General features: G+C 35.1%; 4 protein-coding genes across 4 annotated transcripts in view; 3 read left to right on the top strand and 1 right to left on the bottom strand.

The window, feature by feature from the left end:
* The window catches only part of LOC104733459 (terpenoid synthase 8), a 6,414-nt gene extending 5,454 nt beyond the window's left edge, over nucleotides 1-960 (top strand). Inside the window, exons 6-7 of the mRNA XM_010453039.1 lie at nucleotides 109-357; nucleotides 670-960. Of these exons, the coding sequence (XP_010451341.1) occupies nucleotides 109-357; nucleotides 670-960 (540 nt within the window). The remainder of the gene's footprint in view (nucleotides 1-108; nucleotides 358-669) is intronic.
* LOC104731513 (putative terpenoid synthase 7) lies at nucleotides 5,056-7,516 on the top strand. Its single transcript, XM_010450910.2, has 7 exons — nucleotides 5,056-5,292; nucleotides 5,375-5,651; nucleotides 5,757-6,135; nucleotides 6,221-6,442; nucleotides 6,518-6,659; nucleotides 6,885-7,133; nucleotides 7,223-7,516. The coding sequence occupies exons 1-7, from the start codon at nucleotides 5,062-5,064 to the stop codon at nucleotides 7,514-7,516; spliced, it is 1,794 nt and encodes a 597-aa protein (XP_010449212.1). The 5' UTR covers nucleotides 5,056-5,061.
* LOC104731514 lies at nucleotides 9,203-10,880 on the top strand. Its single transcript, XM_019233847.1, has one exon. It carries the CDS (start codon nucleotides 9,521-9,523, stop codon nucleotides 10,727-10,729), a length of 1,209 nt encoding a protein of 402 aa, XP_019089392.1. The 5' UTR covers nucleotides 9,203-9,520; the 3' UTR covers nucleotides 10,730-10,880.
* LOC104731515 (galactan beta-1,4-galactosyltransferase GALS3) lies at nucleotides 12,379-14,674 on the bottom strand. Its single transcript, XM_010450913.2, has 2 exons — nucleotides 13,273-14,674; nucleotides 12,379-12,936 (listed from the first exon to the last, which is right to left on the bottom strand). Exons 1-2 carry the CDS (start codon nucleotides 14,466-14,468, stop codon nucleotides 12,591-12,593), a joined length of 1,542 nt encoding a protein of 513 aa, XP_010449215.1. The 5' UTR covers nucleotides 14,469-14,674; the 3' UTR covers nucleotides 12,379-12,590.

Here is a 16,423-nt window from a genome sequence, read left to right on the forward strand (position 1 = left end):
TTTTTTTTTTTTTTTTTTGAAACGTTATAATCTTTAGTAACCTCTAGTATCTCCTATATCTAAGTAGCGTCTCTCGTTATAACTCTTCTTAAAACATATTGGTTGCAGTTCAAGATATATGTGAAAGCCAACTTTGATCTTGCAAAATGCGCACAAGCGGGTCACGTGCCTAGTTTTAAGGAGTACATGGAACTTGGTGTGGTCGAGCTTGGAGTATATGCGACTTTGGCAGGCACTTTGATGGGCATGGGATATATCGGTAATGAGGGAGTTTATGAGTGGCTCAAATCCAGACCAAAATTACTCCTATCATTATCTATATATGGACGTCTGTTAAATGATATAGCTGGATTCGAGGTACAGACACATAAATACTTTTGGTTTCATCAATCGTGTAATTATGTATATTTTGGGTTCAATGTTGGAATTCCTAACATGTCCCTTGGAAGCAAAAGTTTTTTCCGCTCATCAATGTTCCTTAAATCATATTTGACCATATATTTTTTTAGGTTTTGTTAATATGTGATACCGAGATTTGTATGATTTTGTTTCAATACTACTAGTTCGTAGTGAAAATAGTGATTCATAAAGAAAGAAACATTTAAGAGTAAATCATAAATGTATAATGTGATGCTCCTAAGTCCTAATATTCTGTTCCTTTATTATTAGGGTGACATGAGAGAATATGTCAGTACTGCGGTCAACTGTTATATGAAGCAATATGGTGTATCCAAAATGGAAGCTATTAGAGACCTTCGAAACTTAATTACATACAACAATAAGATAATAAACGAAGAGTTTTTGAAGACAACTGATGTACCACGCCAAATCCGGAAGCTACCCTTCAACATTGCACGCGCGCTCAATGTCTCCTACAATGAAGGTGAAGGATTCACTTATACCAAAGGAAAAGTCGATGAGTATATCACTTCTTTGTTTGTAACACGGATTTTTCTTTAAAGATTTTGGAATATTGTACCGCTTTTAGTTCACATGTTAAAACGAATGTGACACTTGTTCTTGATTTCTTCCATAGCGATGTTTCTTTGGTTTATGTGGTCTAGTTAGCTCAGTCTCAGCTGTCTTGTAAATGAGCTAACTTTGTATGGTGTTATAAGTTATATTGTTGATTATTGACTGTCTCTGAATATGTAAAATAATATAAATATGAAGTGATGTAGCAAATCCGCCGTATATGCAACTGCAAACAAAATATAATTAAGTTGTGAGAATTTTACAAACATATATACCACTAAATGTCATCATTGGTTTAATTGCAAATAAAAGTATGCATGACATGTATAAAGTCCCGTAAAAGTAGAGACGCAAAAAAAGAAAAAAACCTTAGAGAGAGAAAGCCGTCGCCAGTTTTTCGATCCGCCTCTCCAGTTGATTTTCCGGCGGTGGAGAGGGCTTCGCTCTCCTTAGTTTTTCTTCCTCTTTGTAGTTCCATTTTCGTCTTCCCGTTCCTTGCTTTATTCTCGCCGTCGTTTGAATGGTTTTGGTGATTCCTCGGCGCGTGAAGCGAAGATCCGTCGGGTGGAGGTTGCTGGTGAAGGTCCTAGTGCAGACGTTGGAAGACAGCGTCGATTCTGGGTCAGATCTGGTGGTTTTGGGGTGGTGACTTCGTTTGCCATTTTGTCACCAACGGTTTGTGGGCATCGGAAAGCAGTGAGGGCTGAAACTTTTCTTCGACGAGCTTTAGTGGTGGGGTCTGGTTTAGTATGTGCTCCATTCCAGCCACGTCGGTGACCGGCAGCAAGGAGTGGTGTTGTTTTTGTTTTTCAGTCCGACCAAGGTGATGTATGTCTCGTAACTTGACGGGAATGATGATGCCTCTTTGAACTTGCACTGTGAGGTGATGGTAATGCTAATTTGTGCTCCAATTTCTAATCTTTGGATGATTAGCATTCTGGTTGGTATAGTTAGTTCGGAGAATCATCTATTTCGCCGGTTATTAAAACTTTATGACTCTTGGTTGGATCAGTCGGATGTATTGTCCGTTTTAGGTTTATGACCGGAACAGTGAAAGCTGGAGAAACCAAACTTTTCTGATAATGCGCTTTCTGGGTGTTGAAGTTATTGAGACAAGTTCTTCACGCCGATCATGAGGATCTCATAGCTGGGATTTGATCTGCTTTCAGTATTGGTTTAGGCCTTCTCTGTGTTAGTATATGTTTTCATGTCATTGGGTCAATTTAGGTGGTTTAAGAGAAGATTTCATTTCGAGTCGTGGTGTGTTATCTATCTCGCTGTGGTTAAAAAATGCAATGGTTCTCGATTAGATAGCGTTGGATCCGCCTAGTGTTCCAGGGTTGTACTTGATCAACCATTGCATTTGTTTTGTGGTCCAACTCTATTGGACGAATGTAATGTGCCTTTGATTTGGTTAATGGAAAGTTGATGTTGAGCCAAAAAAAAGTATGCATGACATGTGTAGGTGGCGCGATGTACAAAGCATACGAAAAAGTTTGGCGTTTAGCAGACGACGAACAATATAAACATATTAGCCAAAGCACAAAAGGTGAGTGACACCAAAGTGTATAAGAGAGTATGCAGCTGATTCGAAATATCCACGAACATTAAGTGGCTTGGGTTAAGATTTTTATGTTTACAAAAAACCCGCAAAAATAAACAATCCCGCTGTACTGGCTCGTTGAAAAACATTTCAAAGTGGTTTGACTACAGCCGAGACACATCGATGATGTGACGCTTTCTCAGCCATTGGATCATCACAAGAAGACGAAATTTGTGCAGCCTCCCAAACTCAGCTGCTACGTTATCTAGATTTGATTACTTTTGAGTTTAGATTATGGTTGTTTACATATTTTAACTAGTTTGTGTGTGTTTTTTTTATTAATCATATATTTATGAAGAAAAAGCAAATTTACGTAAGATAAAACCTTAAAACCAACTTCATTGTGATTATAATCTTTGCTATTATTTCTAGCATACGCGTGTGATTTTAGTTTAATAAATAGATTTTTAATAAATATAGTTCTAAATTAACTATGGTCGTAAAAATTTGAAATATATGACTAAAACTCTATTTATTAAAAATGTAAAAAAATTTAGGAAACTTTTTTTTTAGTAAAAATCTTTCAATCAAAACATTTTCAATATTAAAAATAAAATATTCAATATGAGTTATTTATTATCAGAGTAAAATATAATTTAAAATTTTATTGTAGAAAAATGGTATCAAAAAGTTTTTACGNATATGTTTTCATGTCATTGGGTCAATTTAGGTGGTTTAAGAGAAGATTTCATTTCGAGTCGTGGTGTGTTATCTATCTCGCTGTGGTTAAAAAATGCAATGGTTCTCGATTAGATAGCGTTGGATCCGCCTAGTGTTCCAGGGTTGTACTTGATCAACCATTGCATTTGTTTTGTGGTCCAACTCTATTGGACGAATGTAATGTGCCTTTGATTTGGTTAATGGAAAGTTGATGTTGAGCCAAAAAAAAGTATGCATGACATGTGTAGGTGGCGCGATGTACAAAGCATACGAAAAAGTTTGGCGTTTAGCAGACGACGAACAATATAAACATATTAGCCAAAGCACAAAAGGTGAGTGACACCAAAGTGTATAAGAGAGTATGCAGCTGATTCGAAATATCCACGAACATTAAGTGGCTTGGGTTAAGATTTTTATGTTTACAAAAAACCCGCAAAAATAAACAATCCCGCTGTACTGGCTCGTTGAAAAACATTTCAAAGTGGTTTGACTACAGCCGAGACACATCGATGATGTGACGCTTTCTCAGCCATTGGATCATCACAAGAAGACGAAATTTGTGCAGCCTCCCAAACTCAGCTGCTACGTTATCTAGATTTGATTACTTTTGAGTTTAGATTATGGTTGTTTACATATTTTAACTAGTTTGTGTGTGTTTTTTTTATTAATCATATATTTATGAAGAAAAAGCAAATTTACGTAAGATAAAACCTTAAAACCAACTTCATTGTGATTATAATCTTTGCTATTATTTCTAGCATACGCGTGTGATTTTAGTTTAATAAATAGATTTTTAATAAATATAGTTCTAAATTAACTATGGTCGTAAAAATTTGAAATATATGACTAAAACTCTATTTATTAAAAATGTAAAAAAATTTAGGAAACTTTTTTTTTAGTAAAAATCTTTCAATCAAAACATTTTCAATATTAAAAATAAAATATTCAATATGAGTTATTTATTATCAGAGTAAAATATAATTTAAAATTTTATTGTAGAAAAATGGTATCAAAAAGTTTTTACGAAAATAATAGAAAGTATATATTTTTAGTTATTATATACTAAGTTACTAACATATTATTTACCTTTTTCTGAATCAATTAATGATAACTTATCTTATTATATAAAAATTAGTTTTTAAAGTTAGTAACTCGTTTGATCTTGACACATGTCAATTTTATGATTAGAGATTTCACCATATGTAATAATCTGATATATTGTTTCATTTATTACATCAATTAGAGATCATGTGAGTTAACAACCTTGAAAATCAAATTTTATATAATAAGAGATATTTGATATAAAAAATTTAGTTTAAACAGAAATATATTAAGTGATATCTTTTTTATTAAATATTAAAATACTGTTTTTGTCAAAATAAAGTACAGAATAGGCAGGATATATTGTGGTCTAAAAAATTTGATGTTGAAAGTCTAAAAAATAAAATAGGTAGTTTTTTGAAAAAAATGACTAATAATATACAGTATTACATATCTAAAAAGTCAAAATGTTTAGCAACAGAAATTTTCGGAAAGGTATCTTTGAGTCATAAGATTTTCATGGAATATAATGTAAATTTAAGAAAATAATCTTTCACTATATTATATTATTTTTATTTTGTACAAGAAAATCTTTCATTAAATAAATATTATTTTTGAAGTATATAATATTTATAAATATACTATGTGATAACTTGTTTTAATTATAGAATATTTGCATATCAAAATCTTGTGTGTTTTAAAACAAATAAAAATACGTAAGGATGGATTTTGTGGACTATAAAATTATGAAAACGGGATTCCATAACATTTTTGTAGTGAACATGGAAGCCACATCAGTTTTTTGGCCAAAACTTGGATCTCAGGTTTTATTTCCGTCAAGCAAACTCAATGGCTTCCCCCAGACGTCATTCCCAGGTAAGCCATTAAAGCATCGTTTGAAGGCTACTAATAGTACTCTGACGTGTGATGATCAAGAACGTATTCGCAAGTTCAAGAAATTGCCAACTTCTGAATGGACTCATTATTTCCACTCGATTCCCATCGAGGTCTCGGTAAGTCCATATGTATATGATATATATACGTAATGTTGAGACGTAGAGAAGGTTAACGCATGTATACATATCTTACTTCTAGGAAATGGATGCGCTTTGGAAAGAGCTCGATGCACTAAAGCCGCGAGTAAAGGGCACACTCATGTCTTCCCAACGCATTGACTCGACGAAGAAGAGAATACTTATGGTATATTTGTTGGTGAGCCTTGGCCTTGCATATCACTTCGAGGACGAGATCTATGAAACTCTAAGACAGGGTTCTGAAAGCATAGATGAGATGATGGATGGCGAAGATGATTTGTACACAGTTTCCATCATCTTTTGGGTTTTAAGGAGATATGGTCACCATATATCTTCCGGTAAAGGAGTCTCTACCTAGGTTTTTGATCATCATTGATGTCCGAACAAGTGTTTGTTATCTCTATTTATTATGTATAATAACTTGATCTAATTTTGGTCAATAGATGTATTCCAAAGATTCAAAGGGAGAAATGGAGATTTTAAAGAAACTCTAACTGGAGATGCCAAGGGTATGCTGAGCTTGTATGAAGCTACACATTTGAGGACGACAAAAGATTATATTCTAGACGAAGCTTTAAGCTTCACATCGAGCCACTTGGAGTCACTAGCTGCAAGTGAAGTGTGCCCGCCTCATCTCTCAGTGCGTATACGAAATGCTCTTGGTCTACCTCAGCATTGGAATATGGAGATGTTAGTCCCAGTGGAATTCATTCCATTCTATGAACAAGAAAAAAACAATGATGAGATTCTAATCAGGTTTGCTAAGCTCAGTTTCAAGTTAGGACAACTCAAATACCTTCAAGAACTCAAAATCCTTACAAAGTATGTAATCTCCTCAATTTCTTTGGCTTAGCTTTCAATCCTATAAAGAAGTTATTCTGACTATATCTATATCTTTGGATGCAAGATGGTACAAGGAGCTAGAGTTTGCAAGTAACTTACCCCCTTACTTCAGAGACAGAATCGTCGAACATCATTTTCTTGTGCAAGCAGTGTTTTATGAACCACAACTCTCACGTGCAAGGACTATGATGATTCAGTACTTCACTGGTTTAGCGCTTCTAGATGACACATTTGATAGGTATGCGTCTCTTCCTGAAGCTGAAAGCCTCGCCAACAGCTTAGAAAGGTATATACGATATGACTTAACACACATACATCGTTATTATCAAAACTCTAGATAAACAATGATCATGATGTACAGGTGGGCTCCTGATCAAGCAATGGATAAACAACCTGATTATTTGAGATTTGTGTTGAACTTCATTTTGGACACTTTTAAAGAGTTTCAAAGAGAACTTAGGCCGGAAGGAAGATCTTACAGTGTAAATGCCACAATAGACGAGGTAACCAAATGAAAAACTTCTTTGTAAGTATGATTATGTGAGACAAATATATATACATTAATCAAGGCAATATATTGTCTCATGGCTTTGGAATTTTTTAAAACTCGTAAGGTTAATATTTTCAAAAAAGAAGTCTTGGTGGGTATTTCATTACTTTAAATTAAAAAGTTTTTGAAGAATACTTTTTTGTAGACTTAACGAATATTTAATTTTGAGCATGCGCAGTTCAAGGCAGCTACAAAAGCCAACATTGATCTCGAAAAATGGGCACAAGCTGCTCACTTGCCTAGCTTTGAAGAGTACATGGAGGTTGGTGAGGTGGAGGTCACAGTGGGTGCGACCTTGGCGGGTATTTTCATGTCTATGGGAAATATGGCTACGCAGGAAGCTTTTGAGTGGTTAAAATCCAGACCACAACTCGTCCGATCTTTATCTATAAAAGGTCGTCTTATGAATGATTTAATGGGTTATGAGGTACAATTACATAAATCATTTCTTCACATATCGGCTATGTCTACTTTCTTGTTCTATCTATATTACCAACTGACACATATATTGGTTAGGACGACATGAGTAGAGGGTATGTCACGAATGCCGTCAACTGTTATATGAAGCAATATGCGGTTACCAAAGAGGAAGCTTTTAGGGAGCTTCATAAAATGGTTGCAAATGCCAATAAGACACTAAATGAGGAGTTCTTGACAACAACTGGCGTGTCACATTGTCTTCTTAAGGCAACTATTGATCTTGCACGCATGATGACCGTCGCCTACAATGTAAATGAAGGATTCACCAATCCCCAAGGAAAAATCAAGGAGTATATGACTTCTATGTTTGTCGATCAAATCCGTATTTGAAAAAACGTTCAAAAATGTTTTAGCATGTTCGATTTATATGTGGCATTTGTTCTTTTTTTGCTTTTTCACAACATTATGTGAAAAAAATTGTAGCATGGGAAATTGGATACAATTCTTGCATGGAAAATTTCACAACATTTGTGCGTCATCTATTACATTTATACTAGGTACTAACCCGCGGAAAACCGCGGGTTGAACTTTTTTTAATAAAAATTTGTGATAATTTATTTAATTATTATGTTATTTATAATAGTTTGTGATTAAAAAATTGATTTACTTATATTATAATTTTTGTATTTTAAAAATGTTTATTGAAAACCTGTCAATAAAACATTTGCATGTAATAAATAAAATTGTTTAAACCTTTGTCAACTAAACACAATCTTTACTAATATGTAAAAAAAGCAACATTCATTGTTTTTGTCTGTGGCTTCTTTTTCTTGTCTGTAATAATTTTAATCTGTTGTGGAAATTATTTTTGATAAAATTTGTAGCTGTATATTTTATTCGATTTAGTTTTTAAAATCTTACTTGTTAATTTTTTTTAAGTATGAATTTGTTTTGATTCTAATAGATTTTTTTTTACCTTTTTACAATTTATTTTATTTGATGTGTCCTTGATTTTCATTTTTTAATTAATTATATTTATTTAATTAATTAATTAAATTTAATTAAGTTTTTTTATTGGTAATTGAATGTAATTTTTACGTATTTTAAGGTTAGTTTCATAATTTTATTTCCCAATTAATATAGTAGGATAAAATTTGTAGTTGTAGATTTTATTTGATTAGATTTTTAAAATCTTAGCTGTTATTTTTTTAAAAAATACAGATTAGTTTTGATTCTAATAGATTTTTTTTACTTTTCTACAATTTATTTTATTTAATGTGTCCACTATTTTCGTTTTTTAATTAATTATATTAAATTAATTAATTTTAATTAAGTTTTTCTAATGGCAATTGAATGTAATTTTTTACACATTTAAGGTTAGTTTCATATTTGTACTTCCCAATTAATATAGTAGGATATATATTTTTTTGAATTTAATGTTAAATTATATTCAAAAGAAAAATAACGTTTGTACAACTAGTACATCATTTGTTTGAAAATATTTGAAAGTAAAAATAGAGGCTTAAAATACATTTACATATATTTTAATCGTTTCCTAAGTGTGTTGTTTGAGGTTCAAAATCCTAATTTGTTATTCAAACATAACCGGTTGATATCCCTTGCGATCAAAATTGGTATTGTTTCTCACCGTCCAATTTGAGAGGTAACTAGAGCTACTAGAATATATATCAGGCCAAAAGACAATGACTGACAGAAACAAAGAATAGATGATAATTTTCAATGAATTTTTTCCTATATTTTAAGCAAAACAAACTCAAAAAAATTCAAAGCCGCAAATATTAGGCAAAACAGAAACAAAGGTAATAATATTAGCAAAAAAATAAGACATATCGACAAACTCACCTCATTGGCGGAGTATAGTGTTCCATTTGGTTTTGAAATGGTTTTTGCCAACCAAATATAAGGGATATAACCAAGTATTGCGTGTAAAGACGTGTAGTTGTCAAGACATCTGTAAAGATGTATTCAAGACGACTTGTAGAAGTAATAGAAGTTTATGCCTTCTACTTATAATCTTCACTCTTCACTGTTGCAAATACCTATCCTCCCAAAACCTTGGTAATATTATATACTTAGGTAGGTCGTGCAGGCCGATCTATCTTTCTGATCTTGGGCATGGTCTTATGTCAACGATATAGGAATATTTAATTTAAAAAAATATATTAAACTGATATAATCTCCATTTTATAGGAGATGAAGTCAACAACACTTTGGGTTAATATTATACTAAACGTGCAAGTCATTACCAAATTAGTCACCGACGTGCAACCCATCCTGCTCCGTATTTAAGTATCAATCAATCTGTTTTGGCCTTTTCGCCAATACTACAATTTCTAATTTATTCTCATTCAATTTCAGGCCAAAGAGACAAAAATGGCAACTGATGTTCTCAGCTTCTGTGACGATAGTAGTCTCGAGGACTGGCATGATTTTGAGGTTCTTGGCCGCGGAGACGAGCCCAAGATTCTGATCAAGAAGACGAGTATGCAATCCGTATCCGAGAGGCGGATCTCGGTTGATCCACAATCGCTATTGTCGAGGAACGAGAGCTTCGATATGTTAGTCTCACGTCCGAGAGACATCGATGACATGGCGCTTTCTCAGCCGTTAGATAACCAACGAAAGACGAAGTTTGTGAGCTGCAGCCTTCCAAACTCAGCAGCCACGTCACCTAGACGTAGTTCGAGTCATAATTGGAAGGACAGAACCACTGAGCAGGTTCTTGACCTAATGCTGGTTCAAGATGCGGCCACTGCGTTTAGGAGAAGCAAATCTTGCGGCGAAGGACGTGCTTGTACACCATCGCTCGATTTCGACATGTTATTGCATAAATCAAGACACGGACAACATAACCATAATAGTCATCAGCATCAGCATCAGCACCATCATCATCATGGCTTCTCTTCCTCTAATTCCAAGAGTCTCTCTCACAAGAGTAGTGGAAACAACTCTTTCTTCTCAAAAACAGAGTCCAACAAAACCAGCAGAAGCAATAGCAATACCGCGAATTCGAAAAGCATCAGTTCATTCGAAGACGGGTTCAAATGCAGCGCTTTGTGTCTCTACTTACCTGGTTTCAGCAAAGGGAAACCCGTGAGATCTTCTCGAAAAGGTGATTCTTCATTCACAAGAACCACCACGATGACTTCCTCTCAATCTATGGCAAGAACCGCTTCCATCAGAGACACCGCGGTGCTGTCGGCTCGAGCCTCCCTAGAGCGGTTCGAGTGTGGTTCATGGACCTCTTCGGCTATGATTTACGATGACAACGCGGATCTTGGTGGCCATTTCTTTGATTTGCCTTCGGAATTGATTAAAGGCGGGCCGGGAGAGAATGACCAAGACGATCCTGTTTCCGCTGCTTTCGTGTTCGACAAGGAACCTAATTTGGAGAAAGAGATCAAAGGTGTTTTGAAGACTTCTGGTTCGAAATCAAGAAGATCAATGGAGTCACCACGTCACGTTCGGTTCTCAACCTCGTCACCTGTTTCTTATCCGACGTCTCCCACACATTCAATCACGCCACGGTTGCTACAAGCCACCGAGGACTTCAGTAGTTTCTTGGAAGCGCAAGCCGTGTGAATGGAGATTTTTAACTATTCTTTTCTCATTTTTTTTCTTAATATTGATTAACCGAATGAAGTTAACCTTCTCTTGCTGAATATATATTTTCTTGTAGCAATTGCCATTCGAGAGAATTAAAACTTTTCCATTGTAAAGACATGAATACACGAGAGGAACACTAAAGTGAAATTAATTTATTATTTACATCTGTGGGATGGATAATTTCCAATACTGTTTACTCATTTCATATTATGTTAATACTATTATTACCTACCCAAAAACAGATATATAAATCAATAACTTAAAAAATATTTTTATGAATTCATATTTCAAACTTTCTGAATAAAAAATTTGCGATGAATTTTAAATTATTTGAATAAAACATCTGCAATATTTGGATTGCTTCACTTTAACCATATTGACTACATCAACCACATTTTATTTTTAGTGACCTCATTGCTTTAATATCCGTCCAAGATCATTCCTAACATTATATCATATGAACAAAAACAAAAAAACAAAAAACAAAAACAACACTGCAACCGATTCACGTACTAATTAGGTTATGAGATAATAGGAGTAAATAAACTCTGTATTCTCGGAGCATATTGCAGCCTCGGCCACTTTCTATTAATACTCCCGTCTACAGTGACTCCCGAAACGTCAATATATTAAAATTTATAACCAAAAAAGGGACCATGAAAACATTAAATTTGACCAATGTCTTGACGTGATAAATCACATATAGATACACACGTATACATTTATTGATAACCCGTTACCATCAACAATCACTTCATTTTTTTGGGGAAAAAAACAAAACAGGTTTTTAAAAATAAATTTGATGTGAAAATCAGGAAATGGTAGGGTTTTATTGAATGTGGGATATATTTATTTTACGTGACGATTTGGATTCCGTACCGTCGGTGAACATCACTAACCCTAAATTATCTAACCTTAACCACGGCCATCTGTGTGTGTGTGTGTGTGTGTGTGTTTCTTTTTTAAGAAGATGGGTGTGAATGGGGTGGTACACTACAGTCTACAGTTTGCACTATGTAAGTTTCTTTCACCCGTAGCTTCAAAGCGTCTCCATCGTTCCAAACTTCCAAACACCAAAGTTTTTAGATACTTTTGTGTAGTAATCAATTTGATGTTTTTCAACGTCGTTATGATCAAATATCTAACGAAGGTGATTAAGATGTTTTTAATCAATTGCTGAAACGAACCGTTGGGAAAATAATAATTTGTGTTGTGTAGGTCCAAACATAAATCTCGAATGATTTATTAACACCGCATGTTATTATAATTAATACGAATAAAATAGTTTTTTTTTTTTTTTTAATATAATGATGATGGAACACACTACACTTGTAATCTAGTGCAACAAACGACCGCTTTCTAAAGGCAGATTTAACAACCACGAAACATGGGTCCCGTATGTTCCCTTTACACAGGATCCACACATTCGGTGAACGTCGAGAAAAGCTTAAACGCACGTTCCTTACCCTCCACAAAAGAAAGCAAAACCCAGCCAACTATACTCAAAACATGATGCGGACGGTGATTACCATACTATGATACAATAAAAGAATAAGAACATGATTATTCCTTCTAATTATGCGGACGGTGATTATTATACTCAAAGAGTGACCTTTTCTAATCCATACAGAAGAACATAAATATATGTACGGATGTACCAAAGAGTTTAAAAGCTGTATTAATGAACCCATTACCCAAACTATGATACAATAAAAGAATATACCCCCAAACGAAAACAATAACGTAATGTCCCAAATCTCGACAACTTCTAAATTTTTTCTAAAGATGAATATTACATTCACTATTCAGTTTTTTTTTTTTAATCATCTCTTCTCTTTCATTGCCGTGTCCGTAGCAGCCGGTCACCGATTGTTCTCAACTCAAACGTTCTCACGGCGAGGCCAACGTCACGGATCGTAGTATCGAGTACATACGGAGTGTTCTCGAAAAAGACGTTAGAATCATTGAAAAGGTAACGACAAGGCTCACGTCGCTGAGAGATAGAACCATGGTAATGGAAGTAACGGATTTTGCTCTCGGCCTTGTGGTATGTTCTCCCTTGCAGATTCTGAGACATGTGTACCCCTGTCGCGAATACATTCTCAGGCTGAACCGCGTATTTCCTGTCCCGTCTTGGAACTTTCTTGACGTCTCTATACACTAGTTTCTCAATTCCCCATTTCCTAAAAACATTACAAGCATAAATACCATTAGTATCGGTCCTAGAACTTAACCAAAACCGTATGAGGAAATCAAAAAGATAGAATAATTGAAACAATTCTAACTCAAACCACATGATGTGAAATAAAAGCAAAGATCTGGACCGACATAGGAGACTAATACGGAAATGCACAAAGACTTTTGCAGGCCAAGTGTTGACAGAATCATATCCCTTATTCAATAGTACTATACTAATTATATACTCCAAAAATATATTCTAAGTCACTCAACACAACAGAGCAGCACATGGGTTTTGGTTTACGAAAAGCTCAATGATTAAAAAAAAAATGTTTGTTTACCTGTAAGTTCTAGCCGGACCATCACCGTCGTAACAAATCCGACTACTCATAGGCATCTGTTCAATAGTAAACTGAGAATAACCCTCCAAAGATTCCATAACCGACGAGATCGTCTCTTTTGCCGGAACATAAACGAACTCATCAACATCAAAGAAGAACATCCACTTAGCCATGAACCTATACCTATGCAAACAATCATTCACAACCATGAACTGGTTATGGTAATACCCATCGAACCGTTCTTGATCTCTGATATCATGTAACGTCACTCTCCCTAGCTCAATCCACGGCTTTAAAACCTCGAACACTTCCTCATGGATCCCTCCGGCGTCGTGTAAAACGAAATGCGAACGTTCGCCGAAGAATCTGACGTGGTAAGCGATCCATTCTCTAACTCGCTGCGGACTCAGGTTACCGTATAAGGACGAGCCGCAGTAGAGGTAATCGTACTTCTTCTTTGTGGTGGTGGAGTTGTAGAGATCGAAATCGACGGAGTTTGGGGGTTCGGTTAGGACTGGGACTGAATCGGTGAGGTTGAGTTCTGGATCTCCGGTGGTGGCGTGGAGGATGAGATTACCGCCGGTGTTTTGTGGATTCACGGCGGAGAGTGATGAGAATGTGCAGTTCACGACGACTGTTGTGTAGATCCGTCCGTAGCCCCAGTCTGTTAAGATTTTAGACCCGGTTGTTGAAATCGGATCTTGAGTCGGGTCGGACGAGACCCATTCGCATCTGTAGGAAGGATGACCGTACACGTGTAAAGGTTTCGATGATAATCCGATGACGGCGAACGAGTTAACGCCGCCTCTGTAAGCGCTCATGGAGACGAAGTTGTAAGCTGCTGAGCCGTAGCCAGTAAACGTCCGTTTGATAACTCCGTTATCCAAAACTCGATCTAGCTTCACCTCCGTCGTCGGTGAGAAGGAGGAGGAGGAGGTGGATTCATCTACGGTGGTAGTGGTGGTGGTGGTGGAGTTGAGAGGGAGGGAGGAGGAGAAGCGAGAGATGCAGAAGCGGAAATCGGAAGTGGAGAGAGAGAAGGAAGAAGGTAAGAAAGGTAAGAGAGTGGCTAAAGTGAAGAGAACGAGTAAAGCCATGAAAGTGAGCTTGAGCTCGGCGGAGAAGTTCCATATAACTCCGACGAGGAGTTTTTTGTCTTTGTTATGGTTTTGTTCTTTCTCTTTGACCATTGCCATGGTGCCTCTTCTGTCTTCACCAGTAGATGGATCCTTCTCTCGAATCAGAGAAGAAATAAAGAAAGAAGAAGATGAATAGATTCTCTCCGAAGCTGTCTCTCTCTTTCTTTGTTTCTCGAATCAGAGTCGGTGAGTCGAGTCGCTTTCTATTATAGTCTGTAACACCTGTTTTTATTTTGTCTTGTTACCTGCGGCTGCTTTAATGTTAATGCCATTTCCCTAATTTGTTGGGATGTTTTTATTAGTATCTTTTTCTTTCTAAAGTCTAAACCTTATTTAATAATAAGGGTAATAATTATAGTACAGTAGTAACAAAAAAATGGTTAAGGTGACCATTGTGCTTATTATCAAAGAAAAAAAAAAAACTGAATCCATTGATAATTAGAGTTTACAAACATTCATTCTTGTGGATGATGAGGTTCTTAGCTAGATGTGTTTTAATTCGTTTCTTCTTTTTATAGCTAACAAAATACTAAAGGAGTAAAACTGGCTTTTAATATCGTCCAGCTTTTTATTTTTGGTAAAGTTATGAGAGTTCTTCATTTGGGTCGGATGGAATAATCTTACTTCAAATAATTATTGTCTTTTTCCATTTTCTGTATTATTTTGACTTGCAGACGTCAGAGAGGAAACCGTATAGTGAAGGGAACGCCAGGTCTCAAAATTATTCAGAAAACAAAGACAGACCAAATTTTAGTTATTTATTGGAGACCATATTAAAGAAAAAAATGATTACTAACTATTGATTCCACGTTTTGTATAATAATTATGGAATCAAAATTTTGCAAATTACTGTATTAATTAAGTCTGAAGAAAAACTAATTATATGGTTTTATTGTATAATTTCACAAGTTGGAGGACATGTACTAAACGACATCTCTATTCTCTAGTATCTATCAACACCAAAAAATTTGTTGGTTATGACTATTTAGAAGAAGCCAATAAAAATCCAACACATAATGAAATGCTAATGGTATACAGCTAGTTTCTCTAATGATTGTGTCGTTTTTTTTTTCTCATTTCAATTACCGGTTTGTTTTGTTTTTTTACAGGTTAAGATTTCTTAAGAAATCTGATTACGACGGCTATTCTTGTATACCATTTTTTTTGGTCAATAACTAAATCGTCTTTTGTATACTTTGCAATTACGTAGTTTCGTTTTAACTTTTCAAGCTTCCAAGACACATGGCGCCGACGTGTATCTTTGCTTGGCTTCTCTCCAACGTTTTGCAAACTTTCAATTCCCTTTACTTCGTTTTCTTTCGTTTTTTTATTTTCACTTTGACAAAGCTTAGAAAAGTCGAAAAGCATGGACGTATGTTATTACATTAGATAGCCTCCAAAGAGTATCAAATTTTTTCTATCCATATCTCGAAGAGGACCATGGTTCATTATTATCCTCTTTCATTTACTCTTTGCTTTCGCTCAACTAATCGAATTTTTACTTACAACGCAGTGTACTAGTGGTTCGGAGAAAAAAGTGTATTATATATGTTTTGGTTTAATATCATAGAACGTTTTCATATTGATAAGGCCAACGTGGCCAGGATTGTACTGAGACGTCTTCAAAAGTTGAACAACCGGACTTAAAATTTTTGACGCATAAAATTATGTTTCGGAATTTCATAATCCGACCGAGCGATTGCCGATTAGCGTACTTAACATGTTTTGAAAACATTTTAAAGATAGTTAATTTTGGCTGCCTGACCCTAAAAAAAATTAAGCATGCAGTTTCTAGCTTTCTGCCGAATCTCATATTTTGGCTAACCTAAGCTAGCATTGTCTCTACATATTTGTCAGTCTAGTTCACTAGATTTTGAAGATTTGAGGATTTGGGAAATTACTTATATGTTTCTTTGTACAGCTAAAAATTCCAACATATTTATTGGACAAAAATCTCTCTAAAACATGTGATGCATCATGTCATCTTAAGATGCCTTTGATCCTTACTAGTC

The sequence above is a fragment of the Camelina sativa genome, chromosome 12 (assembly GCF_000633955.1).
Source record: "Camelina sativa cultivar DH55 chromosome 12, Cs, whole genome shotgun sequence".
Taxonomy (NCBI): domain Eukaryota; kingdom Viridiplantae; phylum Streptophyta; class Magnoliopsida; order Brassicales; family Brassicaceae; genus Camelina; species Camelina sativa.